This window comes from Rattus norvegicus, chromosome 3, assembly GCF_021556685.1.
Source record: "Rattus norvegicus strain SHRSP/BbbUtx chromosome 3, alternate assembly SHRSP_T2T, whole genome shotgun sequence".
NCBI lineage: Eukaryota > Metazoa > Chordata > Mammalia > Rodentia > Muridae > Rattus > Rattus norvegicus.
Window position 1 is genome coordinate 57894968 of NC_141536.1, and position 15098 is coordinate 57910065.

A 15098-nucleotide genomic window follows, 5' to 3' on the forward strand; every position below is an offset into this window, starting at 1 on the left:
CCCCCTCTCTCTAACCCACCCCTACTTCTGTTCAGAGGTATGCTACATTCACAGTGTAGCAGAGTGCATTCAGGTAAACTGAACTCTCTCCCACAGCACATATCAGAACACAGAAACCAAGTCATTCCTGCTGAGGGATGGGAGCAGTTTTCCACGCGGGTAGAATTCCACACTCTTTCTTTTACTATTTCCACCTAGGTAAAGGCTTAACAAGCTAGGAATCCTTTTAAAAGAGTATTGCTTCCCCAGTTTAACTGCCTTAGTTATCAGGAATGTCAATGTTCTAGAAAATACTAGATGAGTACAATTTACTTTTGAAATCCTTAAAAAAAGGGCTGGGGATTTAGCTCAGTGGTAGAGCGCTTACCTAGGAAGCGCAAGGCCCTGGGTTCGGTCCCCAGCTCCGAAAAAAAGAACCAAAAAAAAAAAAAGAAATCCTTAAAAAATGCAGAATATCTCATTAGAAACTAGGACAGATCAACTGTTGGGATAAAGTCTGAGGATTTCCTTTGGAAATCTTACTGCTGTGCATTAGCTGCAACAGTTGCTAACCAGCTACAGCCATTGCTTCTGAAGAAAACATCAGCTAAGCCTTCTATCATTTGTAACCTTTATACAAAAAGTCCCCATTTCCACTAAATAGTGCAGATTAAATACAAGGTAAGGTAAAGATATTATTTTTCAGGAAAAGAAGAAACAGAAGTAACATGCCAGCAGCTGAATTCATTTGAGGTATTTACAACAAAAAGCATTTATGGTATGTGACAACATAACTGTGCCTGGTCAGATGACATAATTAAAACGTAACTGGAAATTGGATATGCTGAATAACTTGTGAGAAATGTGCTCGTGGTTGTCGCTAATACATCATCGTACCTCGCTACTTTGAAAAACTGAATTCTTTACAAACCTAAGTTCTGACATACTGAGTTCTCTTGAAATGATGTACCAAGGTCTGTTTTTGTAAAAGAAAACAATGTACCTTTTCAGTGCTTTTTCCCAACCCATTGTCATTGCAAACTGTCTTAGCCATTGAAACAACAGTGTTAAATAACTACATCCACAAAATAACATTTCCCAGCCAAACTCAAAATTATGCTGCTGGATCAGTTACCTTCCAGTAGCCAACTTTCTTCTGTCCTCTTTCCTCGGAGTATACATTTTCAATTTTAACCAATATCAAATTAAGTTCACATATTATTCTCATTTCCAATACAATGTACCAAGTCGCCCCCCCCCAAATGCCCAACAATCTAACAGGAATCAACACATGGACGGGGCAATTCTTGAGAGGCTGGGGATGCTCTCGCATTTTGTTCAAAATAATAATAATAATAAACTTTTTTCTTTATTTACCGCCTTGGGGAAAATTGGTTTGCAAACAACTAGCCAACTTCCCTCTCAAGTTGGCATGTGAGAGAGGCACGGAGGGTTCACCTCGACCCTAGGATTGGCCCCGGAGCTCACGCCCATTGGCCCTGCCTGAGAGGAGACAATGGGAGCGGCGCGCGGGGCCGCGCTCCAGGAGCCCCGACAAGGCGGCCGGCCCGCCCCGCGCCCCGCTAGCCCCGCACGCCGCTCCGGGGCGCGGCCCACCCGCGGCGGGGAGCCGGGGAATGCACTCACCGAACAGGGTCAGGGCCATGGTGGAGCCGCGCCTCCCGGCGCTCCTAGCTCCCGCGGCGGCCGGCAGACGGCACCTCGGCGGGGCGGCGGCCCGGGGGGCGTGGCGCGGAGGCCGCGGGGGGCCGCGGCGAGGAAAAGTTACGCGCGCGTTAGCGAGGGGCGCGCCCGGCCCGCGGCAGCCCGGCAAGCCGCCGCGCGCCCGCACCTGTCGCCGCCATGGGCCCGCGGGGCGCGCGCGGGCGGGCCGACCTGAAGCGCGACCGGCCGGGCGGAGCGACGGCGGCCGGCGCTCACCGCGCACCCCGCGACCTCGCGGACGCCATCTTGCCAGAGCGCGCCGCATTCCCGCCGGCCCCTCGGGCGGCCGGGCGAGCATTACCATGGCAACAGGCTCGCGCGACCGGCGGGGACGCGCCCCATCCGCGGCGTCTAATGAGGCGCGGCCCCCCCAACCCCAACACGCACACCCCCGAGGCGGCGGCGGCGGCGGCGGCGTCCGGGAGGCTAAGCGGGTGCAGCTCCTGAAATCCCAGGATTTTTCTTGAATGGGATGAGAGAGCAGGGAGGAGGATGCTCGGGCTCGCGGGCAGGCGGGGTCTCCTGAGGACCAGGGTTCGTCTGAGGATAGGGGCTCCTGCCCGCGCCCTCAGGGTTAACCGCAAGCGGTCCCTGCCTGTGGATGCTGCTAACCTTCCCTTGGGATGGAGGAGCCCCTCTTGTTTCCGATCAGTATACCCGGAAACGAGTGATTAAGAAGCGTCAAAAATTATCTAAAATAACTGTTAGAAGGCAGGTGCTTAAACCCACTCTTGTCCTTTTTACGTTAAACCTTGTGGATTTTGTCTGAGGAAAGATCAGCATTCCTCGCTGCCTGGCGAGTCTCTGCCACAAAAGATCGTTCCCCCGAGCTTTTGGGTTTTGTCTGATAATCACAGGCACCGTCCCTAGCCCTAGTGTTTTCTCCTCGCCTTGTCTTCACCTTAATTAGTAAGAGGCCATCCAACGCCTTGAGTTTTTCGGGTTTTTTTTTTTTTTTGCTTGTTTTTTGTTTTTTGGAAAGGCTCAACTGTGATGTTTTCATCATTTTCACTTTATTTCTCGTTGCTACCTTTGCTCTATTTAAAATAGTCCCTCCTACTTTCTCTGTTTAGGGTTTGTTAGTAGTTGGGTGTTTAATCTTAGGTCCTCATTTTCTCCTGTGTGCACCTCTTGTTTTACAAGCTCCTCGGGTTTCCTGGTGTCATTTTTCCTCTTTTCTCTGAATTTCAACTAGTTATTGTGTTAGATAAATAGCTTCTATTAATATATCTCAGGAATCAAATCCTTATAAAATGATAATTACTACCTCAAATAGAAATGCAGCTAATCCATCATCATTTCACAGCATACTCAAGCATCAGAAAAGAAAAAGAAAAAAAAAAAAAAAAGCCGGTTGGAAGGAGGAGCCAAGCCTTTTGTTTCAAGCCAGTTAAATCAAAAAAGAAAGAAATATTAAAAATAATCAGCGTGAATGGACAAATGTCTCAGCACCTGATCTTACCTAAAATAGGTTTTCATTAGCTACTGGTATAAAAAGTATTTCTTGAAATCACCAATATTTTACATCCTTATTGTGAATAAACTCCGTTTGATTTTATTCGCCCCTCCCTTTTTTCATCAAGATAAATCAAGAAGGCTTTGAGGGACAGATTTTAGCCATAGTAAGATCTCTGCTGATCCTGTCTGCAACCAGATAAATCAGTATCTAGAGACCTCATTGTCTCAACCTCTGGCCTTCCCCTTTTTCCATCACCTAGTGTCTTTGAGGATCTAGTGGAAATAATACCCTCCCTCATAAAAAAAGGTGCACATAAGCACACCAAAAAATTTTTTTGCACAATTTAAGAAAGATTATTCTGGGATCCCGGGTCTTCCACTAACTATCCTTTTTCATCTCAAAAAGGGTTTGCCTTTCATAATTTTTAAAAAGAATCTTTCATTGACTTTTAAACAGATTTAAAGAAAAAAGAAAATAAGGATTTCCCCCCAAGTGTGTGTGCCTATTTAGTGACAACTAACAGGAGAAGCTTAGGTCTCTGCTGTTCTCCCAGACAACCTCCTTCCTCCCCCATCCCCCAACCCTTTAGAGCATGTTTGGTTTGAATTTAAAAAGAAAAATCTGCTTACTGTTAGAAGCAAGGTGGATTCTTTGTCCACAACAGTTTTACATTTGCAGATCAACTTCAAGTTCAGGAGGTTACATCCTGCCCAGAGTCTTTATTCACAAGCACCTCTCTTCAGGACTGTGTATGTTCATGGAGGTTATGAACGGAAAGGTGTCTATTGTCCTAGTTCAATTTAATGAGAGGCACCAGAGCATCAAGCCTTTGGGTGTTAGAGTTCAGTTTGCTGGAGTTTTCTCTGCCTGCTGAGGAGTTACCCTGAGGATCAGTAAGTGGGAACCTAGTACCCTCTGCTCTGACTCACCCGTTGTATAGCCAGGCTCTGGTTACCAGACCAACATTTCACTTTTTACTAACAGCCACCAGACAGAGCAGAGTCCAGTAATGGACCCAGCTTAGACTTTAGTGGAGACCTTCCCATGGCCTTCCTCTTGTCTATACCATACCTTGGCAAAAACACACTCAACGGGGCTGGGGATTTAGCTCAGTGGTAGATCGCTTACCTAGGAAGCACAAGGCCCTGGGTTCGGTCCCCAGCTCCGGAAAAAAAGAACCAAAAAAAAAAAAAAAAAAAACCACACACACACACACAACACAGACAGCTGTTTTTAAGAGACTATTTGAAAAACATGATATAAGGTGAGTGTTGGCATCTTCTCAGAACATCTAGCTCTTGCAAATTATGTTTTTCCCACGTACTTCTCTAACAAAATGCTTTCCACACTAAGTGTTCTGTCTTATAAGTAGTACTGGTGCTTCCAGTGTTACCCTAGCCATTAAGAAATAGCTCTGCCTCTTTGACGATTAACTGGAAATAAAGCAATAGCCTCCTACTTCAGATTCAATGTGAGGAAGGGCGTTAACTACCCAGAAGTGATTATTACGGGTGGTGACTTTGGCCCTTTAGAATGAATTTACTTTTCAAAGCACACACACTTCATTCAAAAATTTGACTTTGGCTTAGCAGGAAAGCAGAAGCCAGATGTGTTTACGGTGCTACTAAATAGCTGTTCTGTTTCAAACAGACCTTGACTCTCTGTCCCTCTTTCCCTCATTCATAAAATGGGAGGAAGAAACAGTGTAACATCCTTCTCAGTTGTGTCTGCCACAGTGATCTTTAAAGTCTTTAAGTGGATTGTGGATAACCTGGGAGATGTTTGAATACTTAACATATTCAGAGGAGTGTTCCTAATGTAACGCTCAATGTAACCAAGAAGTCACACTTCTTAGAGCACCAACTCTCTCATTCATAGCAGGTTACACAACAGTGTTGCTTTAGTTCGTAAAGGAATCTTTTTCAGTTTCAGCAGCATTAAAATTGAATGGATGCTGAGAAACCTATTTTAAATTTGCTAAAACAGTTTCTCACTTCTATCTAAATCTTGTTGAGTAAACAGAACTTAGACAATCCTTTAAAATCCTTTTCACACCACGAACTAATGGCTTAGTTAGAGTATTTTAGGTCTTCTTCTTTCTTTTTCTTGCTCATTTAGCTTCATCTCCATCGGTAAACATTCAGTTTTGAATGAAACAGAAATCAATGAGGCAGCTTCTGTCTCACAATAACAAGTTAAAATTATAGCACTTGGTGGTGTCAACACAGCTTTAAACACTGGAATACCAGCCATATTAACACAGTTCCCAAAATAGCGCAGAAGTTTGCTGTTAAAGGAGGAAAATTGTGCATTTTATTTCTGTGCGTTTGATAGAAGCATTTTTCTCTCCCTCAGCACAGCAATTACAAAGGTTAGCATTATTTACACAAGTGTTAACACTGTCACCATATGTGGCAGTTCTGTTCCTCGTTCACAGCTTTGTTTCCATTGTGTGAATGAGAGGTGAGTTTGTTTCACTGTTCTTAATGTGTTCCTTAAACTCTTAATCAGGATGGGGTTGTTCCTTCTCAGGGTTTCTCAGTGAATGCTACCTGATGTCGGTGGCATTTTGTGACTTTAAAGAAGCATTTTGAAAGGACAAAGCTTTATTCATGCAAAAGTAACTAAGACAGCACATAGCTTGAACATAAGAATTCAAATCGTAAAACTAGACGGAGAAAAACACATCACAAACTATAAAATTGGCCATTACACTTAAATAATTTAAATTAGTGTTCAGGAGAATTGATTTTGTTCTATTGACCCCAAGAGGGTGCCTAAATTGTCTCCTCTGGGGTAATATTGTGCCTTAGAAATGGTCTCTGAAACTCCATCCAAGAAAAGTATATAAGAAATCGTAAGACTTGAAGCCAAGATTTTGCTACACAATGCTTACTCTCATCAAAATTATGCTAAAAGGTCATCTGGCTTCTTGTGGTGTGTCACTGAGGAGGCACTAAGGCCTTCCAAGTTGAGCAAACCAATCAGCACTTGGGCAGCTCTGTGTTTGGGAAGGAGGGGCAGCAACAAGAAGGGAAATTCAAAATGAGAATAACCCAGGATAATGACTTTCTTCTTACTCAGTAAGAAGAGGAAATCGCAGTCCAGTGGGTGATAGAACCCTGGGGATTACTATACAACCAAGGTTAGAATGTTCTAAGAGGCACAGGTCTTTAAAAAGTGTAACAGTTTGTATCAAAATGACCAGTGGATGGAGGAGTTAGGAGAGGGAACAAGAAGGAGGAAGGTCCACTTTTAATTTGGTTTTAAATAAATGTTTTTGAAATAATACTTATTTTCTGGTAAGTAGTATAACAGATCTCCTGGGATTTTTTTTTATAGACTCACAATCAAGTATATTTTCAAATACATGTTGGACAAAAGCACAATGATTTGGCTGCCAGTAAGTTTTTGTTCTATCCTACAATCATATTATAGTATGTGAAGCCAACATTGCTATTCAAGTGTATTTTTCTGAGGTTACCAGGCATATCTAATGCACAGTGTGGCTAAATGTCTATTTAACTGGAGCAGTTGGATTTCTGCCAGGTTTGCTCGAGAGTATATAATCGGATTTGGCTACAAATCAAATCTCCCTAACATGGCCATGGTTTTTCTGGCTAATGTGGGTGTCCACAGTGAGAGTGAGTTATTTAAGGTGATTACATTGGGAATTATAAATCAGCACAATGCCTATGATCCCTGGGTAAAAGTTAAATTTCTAGTTAGTAGAAGCTGAAAGGGATATTGTGAGTTTCCATGATTAAAATCACAGTCTGGTTCAAGACAGATCTGTTCCTATGACAGAGTTTTCACAAAGCTCCTTGGTGTCCCGTTGTCTAGGACTTTCCCAGACATTTGCGAACAGATTTTTCTGAGGTCCCAATGAACAGACTTAAATTCACACATCCGTCTCTCATTCGTTCAACAAATGCACCATTGATGTACAAAATTCTGGCAAAAGAACCCAAGATTATTCAGATCTGAGAAGGCATCTGGAGGGATCAGGCTTGTCTTGAGAGATAATGAATTAAGCAAACAGTCAGACTGGAGACACAGAGATTAGGGTGGAGGAATATGAGGAAATCCTGAGCAAAGCAGCCAGGACATGGCTGTGCCAAGGAACTCTTGGAGGAATGGGGACATGGGGAAGTTGGGGGGGATGTAGGCAAGGCTGCTGAGCTGATGAATCTAAACATCGCTTTATGAACTCTGCCTACTTTCTACAAACACAGAAGACAACTAGAAACTTGGGTCCATCATATACAATTCTACCTTGAAACTGTTCTTACTGCCCCATTCGTGTTTGTTTGTTGCTGGAGTCTCCCTGCCATCGAGCTGAGTTGGGTGACGTGCCAATCCATGAATCCCCACAGAGGCAGAAGGTAAACACGTGCCAGCCGCTGGTTATGCTCAGACAGCATGGTCGAAGTGAGCCAGGACTCCACTGAGAAAAGAGCAGGGGTGGGCAGACCATGACCACACCTTCCGGGTTACTCTTGGGATTAAACAAAGCCAGAACAGACATTAAACAAACAATTTCATCTTGTCTCTTATGCCAAGTCCCTTCTTTTCTTATATTTTTGGTTGTGAGCCTAGCCTTTAACGGCTGAGCCATCTCTCCAGCCCGTGTCCCTTCTTTTCAAAGCATTGTCATCTCACTGAATGAGGCCTTTTCTTTCTCACAGGTATTTGCTTCCCTGCTCAACATAAAGATGACACCAGGAACAAGACTACTAGAAGTAACAGTTGAGCGTAGTTACTGGACAAGTGTGTTTGTGTACTGCAGTGACAACCAGACTGCTAGACCCTTTCCATTAGACGGGCAAGTGCGTGTCATTATGCCAATAGTTGGCTTGTAACTACAGCATTCACCATAAAGCCAATGCTGGCTCCTCCAATAGCCCGTCTCTGCAGAAAGTTGCACCTGGCAAAAGTATTTTGAAAAAAAAATCATAGATTTCTCTTCCAGGTGCAGTGGAGCATACCTTTAAACCTTAGTCACTTGGGAGGCAGAGGCAAAGCCAGCCTGGTCTATTCAACGAGCCCCTGTCTCAAAAATAAACAATCCCAGGTTCTGTTGGTATTTTATGTTCTAGAGATTCCAATTTATACCACACATGAACACTATAAAACTCCTTGTTTCTCTCTGTATCTCTGTCTGTCTGTCTGTCTGTCTACCTGCCTGTCTGTCTCCCATAACCTACAGTCGAGCAAAGCACACAACCCCACGAGACCCCTGCATCCACACCTCAGTCCTTCAGCCTTTCCCGCTGTGGTCCCCATCCCTGGTTCCCTGGCTGCTTTGCTCTCTGTTTTCTATTTGCTGCCCTTACCTTCAGCTGTTGCTCTTTACTACCCCAGGGACCTAGGAAATGGCCCAACCAGCAAGAGTCTTCCTCTGTGTCCTCTGCCTTTGTGCTCTACCATCCAAACACCTGTGAAATCTTTTTTTTTTCGGAGCTGGGGACCGAACCCAGGGCCTGTGCTTGCTAGGCAAGCGCTCTACCACTGAGCTAAATCTCCAACCCCTGAAATCTTTTTTTTTTTTAATTAGAAAGTAAAATGGTAAGAACGATCGATCTTCCAGATGAAAAGAATCCAAAACTCTGTAAAGAGAAAAAATGTAAGGGTGGAGACTAGTGTTTACCTGGGTTTGAGCTCCAACCCCACAAAATAAATCATTTCTAGGGAATGGTCAACTTGAAATACTTGTCTTCAGAACTCTCTGGAAAATAGTGACTGATGGGAAACAGCTGAGTCAGCCAAAGGGAGAGGGAAAGGAAGAATAGAAGGGGTCTACCCGAGCCTGCCTGTCATTAGTCTACCAGTGCCACCAAGACAATCAGAAATTAAAGGGATGGAGGGATGGCTCAGTGGTTAAGAGCACTGACTGGGGATGGGGATTTAGCTCATTGGTAGAGCACTTGCCTAGCAAGCGCAAGGCCCTTGGTTCGGTCCCCAGCTCCAAAAAAAAGAGAAAAAAAAAAAAAAAAAAAAAAAAAAAAAAAAAAAAAGCACTGACTGCTCTTCCAAAGGTCCTGAGTTCAAATCCCAGCAACCACATGGTGGCTTACAACCATCTGTAATAAGATCTGATGCCCTCTTCTGGTGTGTCTGAAGATAGCTACAATGTATATAATAAATAAATAAACCTTTTTAAAAAAAAATTAACTAAAGTCCTTTAGCAGATCAATGCCTAGGTAGAATTCACGTTACTGAGAAGCAAGAGTAGCCGAGGGTAGAGCAATTTCCTATCCATTGTTCCTAGAGAGAGCGTGCTATTGTCCCTTCCTTTCTGATCTTGGCTCAGCCGGGCTTTATTTAAGGGCTTGATGAGGCTTGAGCTGTGAAGGGAAGTAGAATGTCACAGGGAAAGTCTTCCTGTGTTTCTTCTGAGGAACAATGCAAGTTGGAGAAAGGTGACCTCCAATGACAGGATGACATAATGTGTGTCCCAACCAAAAGAGGAAACCAGGCAGAGTGAGAAGCTTTCCATGTGGGGTCCTCACCAATGGGCTTTCTTTCAGCTACCACCCTTTTCTGTCCTCAGGGCATTATGTGACATTTCCCCTTGCACATTTAAGCCAGGAGTTCCTTTTGTGTAAAAAGCCTTTTTAAAAACAGCCCAACTGTGATGGGAAATGTTTTTATTCCATTGATTCCGTTGCCTGACGGAGTGACTAATTCATTCCTCCAGCTTATCTTTTCGTACAGTCCAATCCCTGTAGGAAAGTCACTTGTCACACAGTGAGCAGGCATCCTTTGGTCTCACTCACTGAGACGCACCAGGGCGTTAACCCAGCACCTTCTTCCTCTCTTGACCTGGGAGTTAGAGTTTGTGCTATTGAAAACACTTCCCATTGGTTCTTTGAGCTCTCTATCGCTTTTGCGCCTGATGACGGAAGGTAGAGAATCAGACGCTTGTTTAAAATAAGGTAAGCAAACAAGATAGATGACAGACAGACAGACACTGTCCAGCTGAGACCTCAAAGCATCCATGTACATTCAGATTCACCAAGAAGCCTCCCCACCCAGAAGCACTTCATCTTCATCTGGGCTCACAGAGAACTCTTTAAATATGGGTCTTAATGCCGTCTACATTGTATGTGTCGTCATTATTTAAATATTTACGAAAATGTGCTTTTCATTCTTTCTTTCTCTTCCTCCTTTTGCCTGCCCCATCCTGGACCCTTAAGACAAAGCTCTTCTCACTATTGAGGTTTGCTTTATATCCCTCAACTTATACTCAGCAAGTGGCAATTGAATGAACAGGTAAACATAGTAACTAACATGTACATGGACATTGAGACCGATTTGACACTGGCTGTGAGTGGACTCAATCTTGTCGCAGGGATGCTAGGATATGGCTTACTTCTGCTCAATGGTTTGCTCCAACCTTCGTTTTTGGTAAATACTGCATGGTCGCACACTAAAAAGCTAAGGTGTGTCAGGATGCAGAAGGTTAACCATGGGTATTTGCTTTTTCCTGTTTTTTTTTTAAGAATTATTTATTTATTGTATATAAGTACACTGTAGCTGTCTTCAGACACACCAGAAGAGGGCATTGGATCCCATTACAGATGGTTGTGAGCCACCATGTGGTTGCTGGGAATTGAACTCAGGACCTCTGGAAGATCAGTCAGTGCTCTTAGCCACTGAGCCATCTCTCTAGCCTGCTTTTTCCTGTTTAGTTCATTTGCAGGTCAGTGGACCAAGCTTTCAGTCAGATTTCCTTTTAAGTGAAGGCTAGAAATAAAACCTACATTTTCCTTTTTAAAAACTACTTACAAGACCTGGTGGCACATACCTTTAATCCTAGCACTTAGGAGACAGGACTAGCACTTAGGAAATCACAGGTCTGTGATTTCAAGAACAGTCTGGTCTATGTGGTGAGGCAGTCTCACAGAAGCCAAAACAACTACAATAAAACTCAGTTATAATTAACTTTTCAGGCTAAGAATATGTGTGGCTTAGAGGTAGAATGAGTACTTAGCATGCCCAAGCCCCCAGGTTTGATCCCTAGAGCTATAATAAATAAACGAATAAAAATTTTAAAATACTTAACATTGTTGAATTGTTCTTCATACAATTACAGAAAGAGAGAATAAAAAAAATGTTGAAATATGGTTAATTTTCCTGCCCCCAAAGAACTACTGTTAACATTTATTTATTTTAAGAGTATTTATTTGTTTTTGTTTATTTGTTGTCATTTGTTTTGTTTTTCAAGACAGGGCTTTCTATGGAACTGTCCGAAGGCTTATATTATTTGCAGCCTACTTTAATAAGTGTTTTAAATGCTTCAACTCTCCTTTAGCCCATCACCCACCAGAGGTAGTGGAAAGGAAAGGTTAATAGGGCAAAGCAGGGTGTGGACCTGTTTAGAAATAGTTTTTTGGGGTGAATCCAATCTGCATTGTCAGGATATCAGGAATTCAGTTCACACAAATTGGCAGCAATAGCTCGATCTACTTGCAACACCTCTTACGAATCAGCAGTGGCAGTTCAATCCAGAAGAAACCTCTAGGCTCTGCCAATCAGCTGAGTCTGTAGAGCGGCAAGAAGCCACCTGAACACCATCAGAAGTTCTTTGGTGCATTTCTCTCTAGGAAGTCACAACAAACATTGACCAGTAAAGAAGGCAAGCAAACCAATATCACACAGCATAGTCAACAAAGACCGGCATCAGCAAAGCCCAGTGAAGACCAGCAAAGAGTGGCAAGATGAACCAATGTCACAGCGTTGTCCACTATCTGTAGGGTTATACTCAAACTATTTGTAGACATCACATGTCTGCTCTAGCAAAACATCACAAGTCCTTTTCCAAGGCAGCTTCCAGAAAAATACCACATGTCTGTTCTCAGCAAAACATTCTTCCACATGTCTCTTTCAGCAAAAACAGTCTCTCATAAGACAGTTCCCAGAAAAATGTCACATGACATAATTGAGTCTCCAAAGAAACCAGAAATTTTCACTTCCACTGTCTGTCCTGGAACTATCCTGGATCTCTAACCTGTCTTTGCCTCTCAACTGCTGAGATTAAGTGTCTGTACCACTGCACCTACTACTATTTGTAATTATGTGTACATCTGTATGTGAAAGCACAGGGGCCTGCTGGGGCCAGAAGAGTAGAAGCTATAGTTATAGGCAGTTGTTAGCCACCCAGTGTGGGTGCTTGGAATTGTACTCCGGTCCTCTATAAGAGCAGTAGACATTCCTAACTGCTTACCTATTCCCTCCGGCCCTGTTCACATTTTCATTTATGATCTTTGTCTTTCTCTGACTCTGAACTGAGACACATGCAGGCATAGATGTGTTCCATTCTCTGCCTCTGTGAATCCAAATGATTACAACAGATAACATACAACTTAACCCCTACCGTGGTTGTCAAAGCTGGATATTATTCTTGAGATGTTATTCTTCTTGCAGTGTTTAATCAGGGCTGCTTCAAACAATCTTCAACCATGTGGAGTAAGAAACTGGAATGTCAGCCGACAGTAAAACAAGCACAAGAAAATACGAATGAGAATTTTTTTTTAAAGATTTATTCATTTATTATATATAAGTACACTGTAGCTGTCTTCAGATACACCAGAAGAGGGCATCCGATCTCTTTACAGATGGTTGTGAGCCACCATGTGGTTGCTGGGAATTGAACTCAGGACCTCTGGAAGAGTAGTCGGGTGCTCTTAACCACTGAGCCATCTCTCCAGCCCACGAATGAGAATTTTGACGGCAATGTTTCTAATCAAACTAAATAATGTTTGACTGCAGTTACTCTAAGGCCTAGAGAAAACCTGAAGCTCCTCTAGGTTTTATAAGTAAAGCATGCACTGCAGTGGAATGCCCCTAACTTCAGATAAGTAATGACCTGCGCGGTCTAAATGCAGCAGCTAAAACAGGACCTCAGATCTTCTTAATGCAGCAGCTAAAACAGGACCTCAGATCTTCTTAATGCAGCAGCTAAAACAGGGCCTCAGATCTACTGGAACTGATGTGGCAGATGGTTGTGAGCTGCCATGTGAGTGCTGGGAATTGAACCAGGGTCTTCTGGAAGAGCAGCCAGTGTTCTTGATGGCTGAGCCACTTCTCTGGCACCAGGAAGAGCATTTTTGGCAGAGGAAATTAGCATACTGAAGGCTGAACTGTATTTTTGTACCGGACTACAAAGGGAGACAGGGAGGAGGAGAGAGCAAGTAGGAGGGATAGAGACCAGAGAGGCAGTGTCAGCTGTCACCAGGGCCTGAGGATTGTGGCTTGCTCCGGGTGACACGGAGAGCCACAGGAAGGACTTGGGGAGAGTGATGTGGTCCTGTATATGATTTTAAGGTAACACCTGCCTGATGTGTTAAGAAGATATTATCATGGAAGTAAAATTAGAAGTGATAGATTAGTGTAGTCTGCCTATCTGCTTGACCAGAGAGTGTTCATTGTTGTTTATTCTCCACTTGAACATTTTATATTCTCTCTCTATATAAAACATAGACATAGATATATAGTATATCTATGTAGGTATAGAAATATACATAGATCATATATATAAATATATAGAGAGAGATAAAAAGTTAGAGATATAACAGATGACTCAAGTACTTTTTCTAACAACCACAAGGCCTAGGTTCAATCCCCTGAACCATAATAAATAAATAAATAAATATGTATTTATTAATATGAACCATATATATTAATATTTTTCATGTTAACCATATATGTGTATATGCATATTTGCACATATGTACATATATCATGCATATATATGCCATAAAAATATACACATATATATTATATGTATGTGTGTGTATATCATACATATACATATATATATGGTTTGGTGTGTGTGTGCATCATACATATATATAGTTTAGGGTGTGTGTGTGTGTGTGTGTGTGTGGTGGTTCTTCTACTAGAAGTAGTCTGTTTAAGGTCTTTGCTGATTTTTCTATTAGAATATTATTTTTTTACCTTCTCTTATTTGTTTCTTGCTTGGGTGTCAAACTCAGTTCAGCTTGCAGGTTAAGGAATTTACCCACAGAGCCATCTTTGTGGCCCAACTAGTATTTATTTTAAGAGGTTTTGTCTTTGCCCACTAAAGTAATTTGTAAGTAATTGGTTTTATTATAACTTTTAAAGGATGATCCAAGTACTTAGTCTAACAATCACAAGGCCCTGGATTCAATCCCCAGAAACAAAAATAAATTGATTAAATAATAAAAATAAGTTAAATTGAGTCAAATAGCCAAATTATACTAAATGTCACCCTTGAGCCAGTTAATTTCTAATGCTTCTGTAAACATAGAAATTCTAAATTTCTTGTCTCCCACGAAAGGATATAGGATAAGGGCTCAATGAAATTGTTATCAAATATTAAACTCCTTAGGGCATCTAAAATCCATGCAAGTGGACCGAGGAAATGTGCCTGTCAGTAAAGTGCCTGTACATAGCGTGAGACTCTGAGGTTGGACTCCAATCATAAGTGGTATCTATAACCCCAGGGCTGGGCAGCCGGCTCTGGGGCAGCACAGTCTGGGGCAGTGGGATGGAGAAGCAGGCAGACCATTGGTGCTCTGCTAGCCAGTCTGGACAGTTGGTGAGCGCCAGTAAGCTCTGTTCAGTAAGATCTGCTTCAGAGATGGCCATTATGAGCACACTCTGCTCTCTTCCAGAGTGTTAGATTCCTGCACCCAATGTTGACTCACAACCATATTAACTCCATTTCTAGAGGGTCCAATAAATGCCTTCTTCTTGCCTCCAAAGGCACCAGGTATGGAAGTGGTGTACAGACATACAGGCAGGCAAACACCCACACCCATACAAGATAAAATAAAATAAAATAAAAAGCTAAATTAGACAGCAATAGAAGAGGAGACTTGATGTCAACCTGTATCTTTAATTTTTTTCAAAACCTATTTTTTTTCATTTGCAAATACAATTTATT

The 15098-nt window shown here is 42.6% G+C and overlaps 1 protein-coding gene across 14 annotated transcripts in view; it reads right to left on the minus strand.

Moving 5' to 3' along the window:
* The window catches only part of Chn1 (chimerin 1), a 167095-nt gene extending 165122 nt beyond the window's left edge, over nucleotides 1-1973 (minus strand). For 8 of the 14 annotated variants that reach the window (XM_087654785.1, XM_087654782.1, XM_087654786.1 and 5 more), the window contains exon 1: nucleotides 1627-1703. Coding sequence is in view for 2 of the 14 variants with exons in the window: in XM_087654756.1 (XP_087510882.1) it covers nucleotides 1627-1969 (343 nt within the window). In the remaining 12 variants the exon portion in view is untranslated. 14 annotated transcript variants of the gene reach the window in all.
* Nucleotides 1974-15098: the final 13125 nt, after the last annotated feature.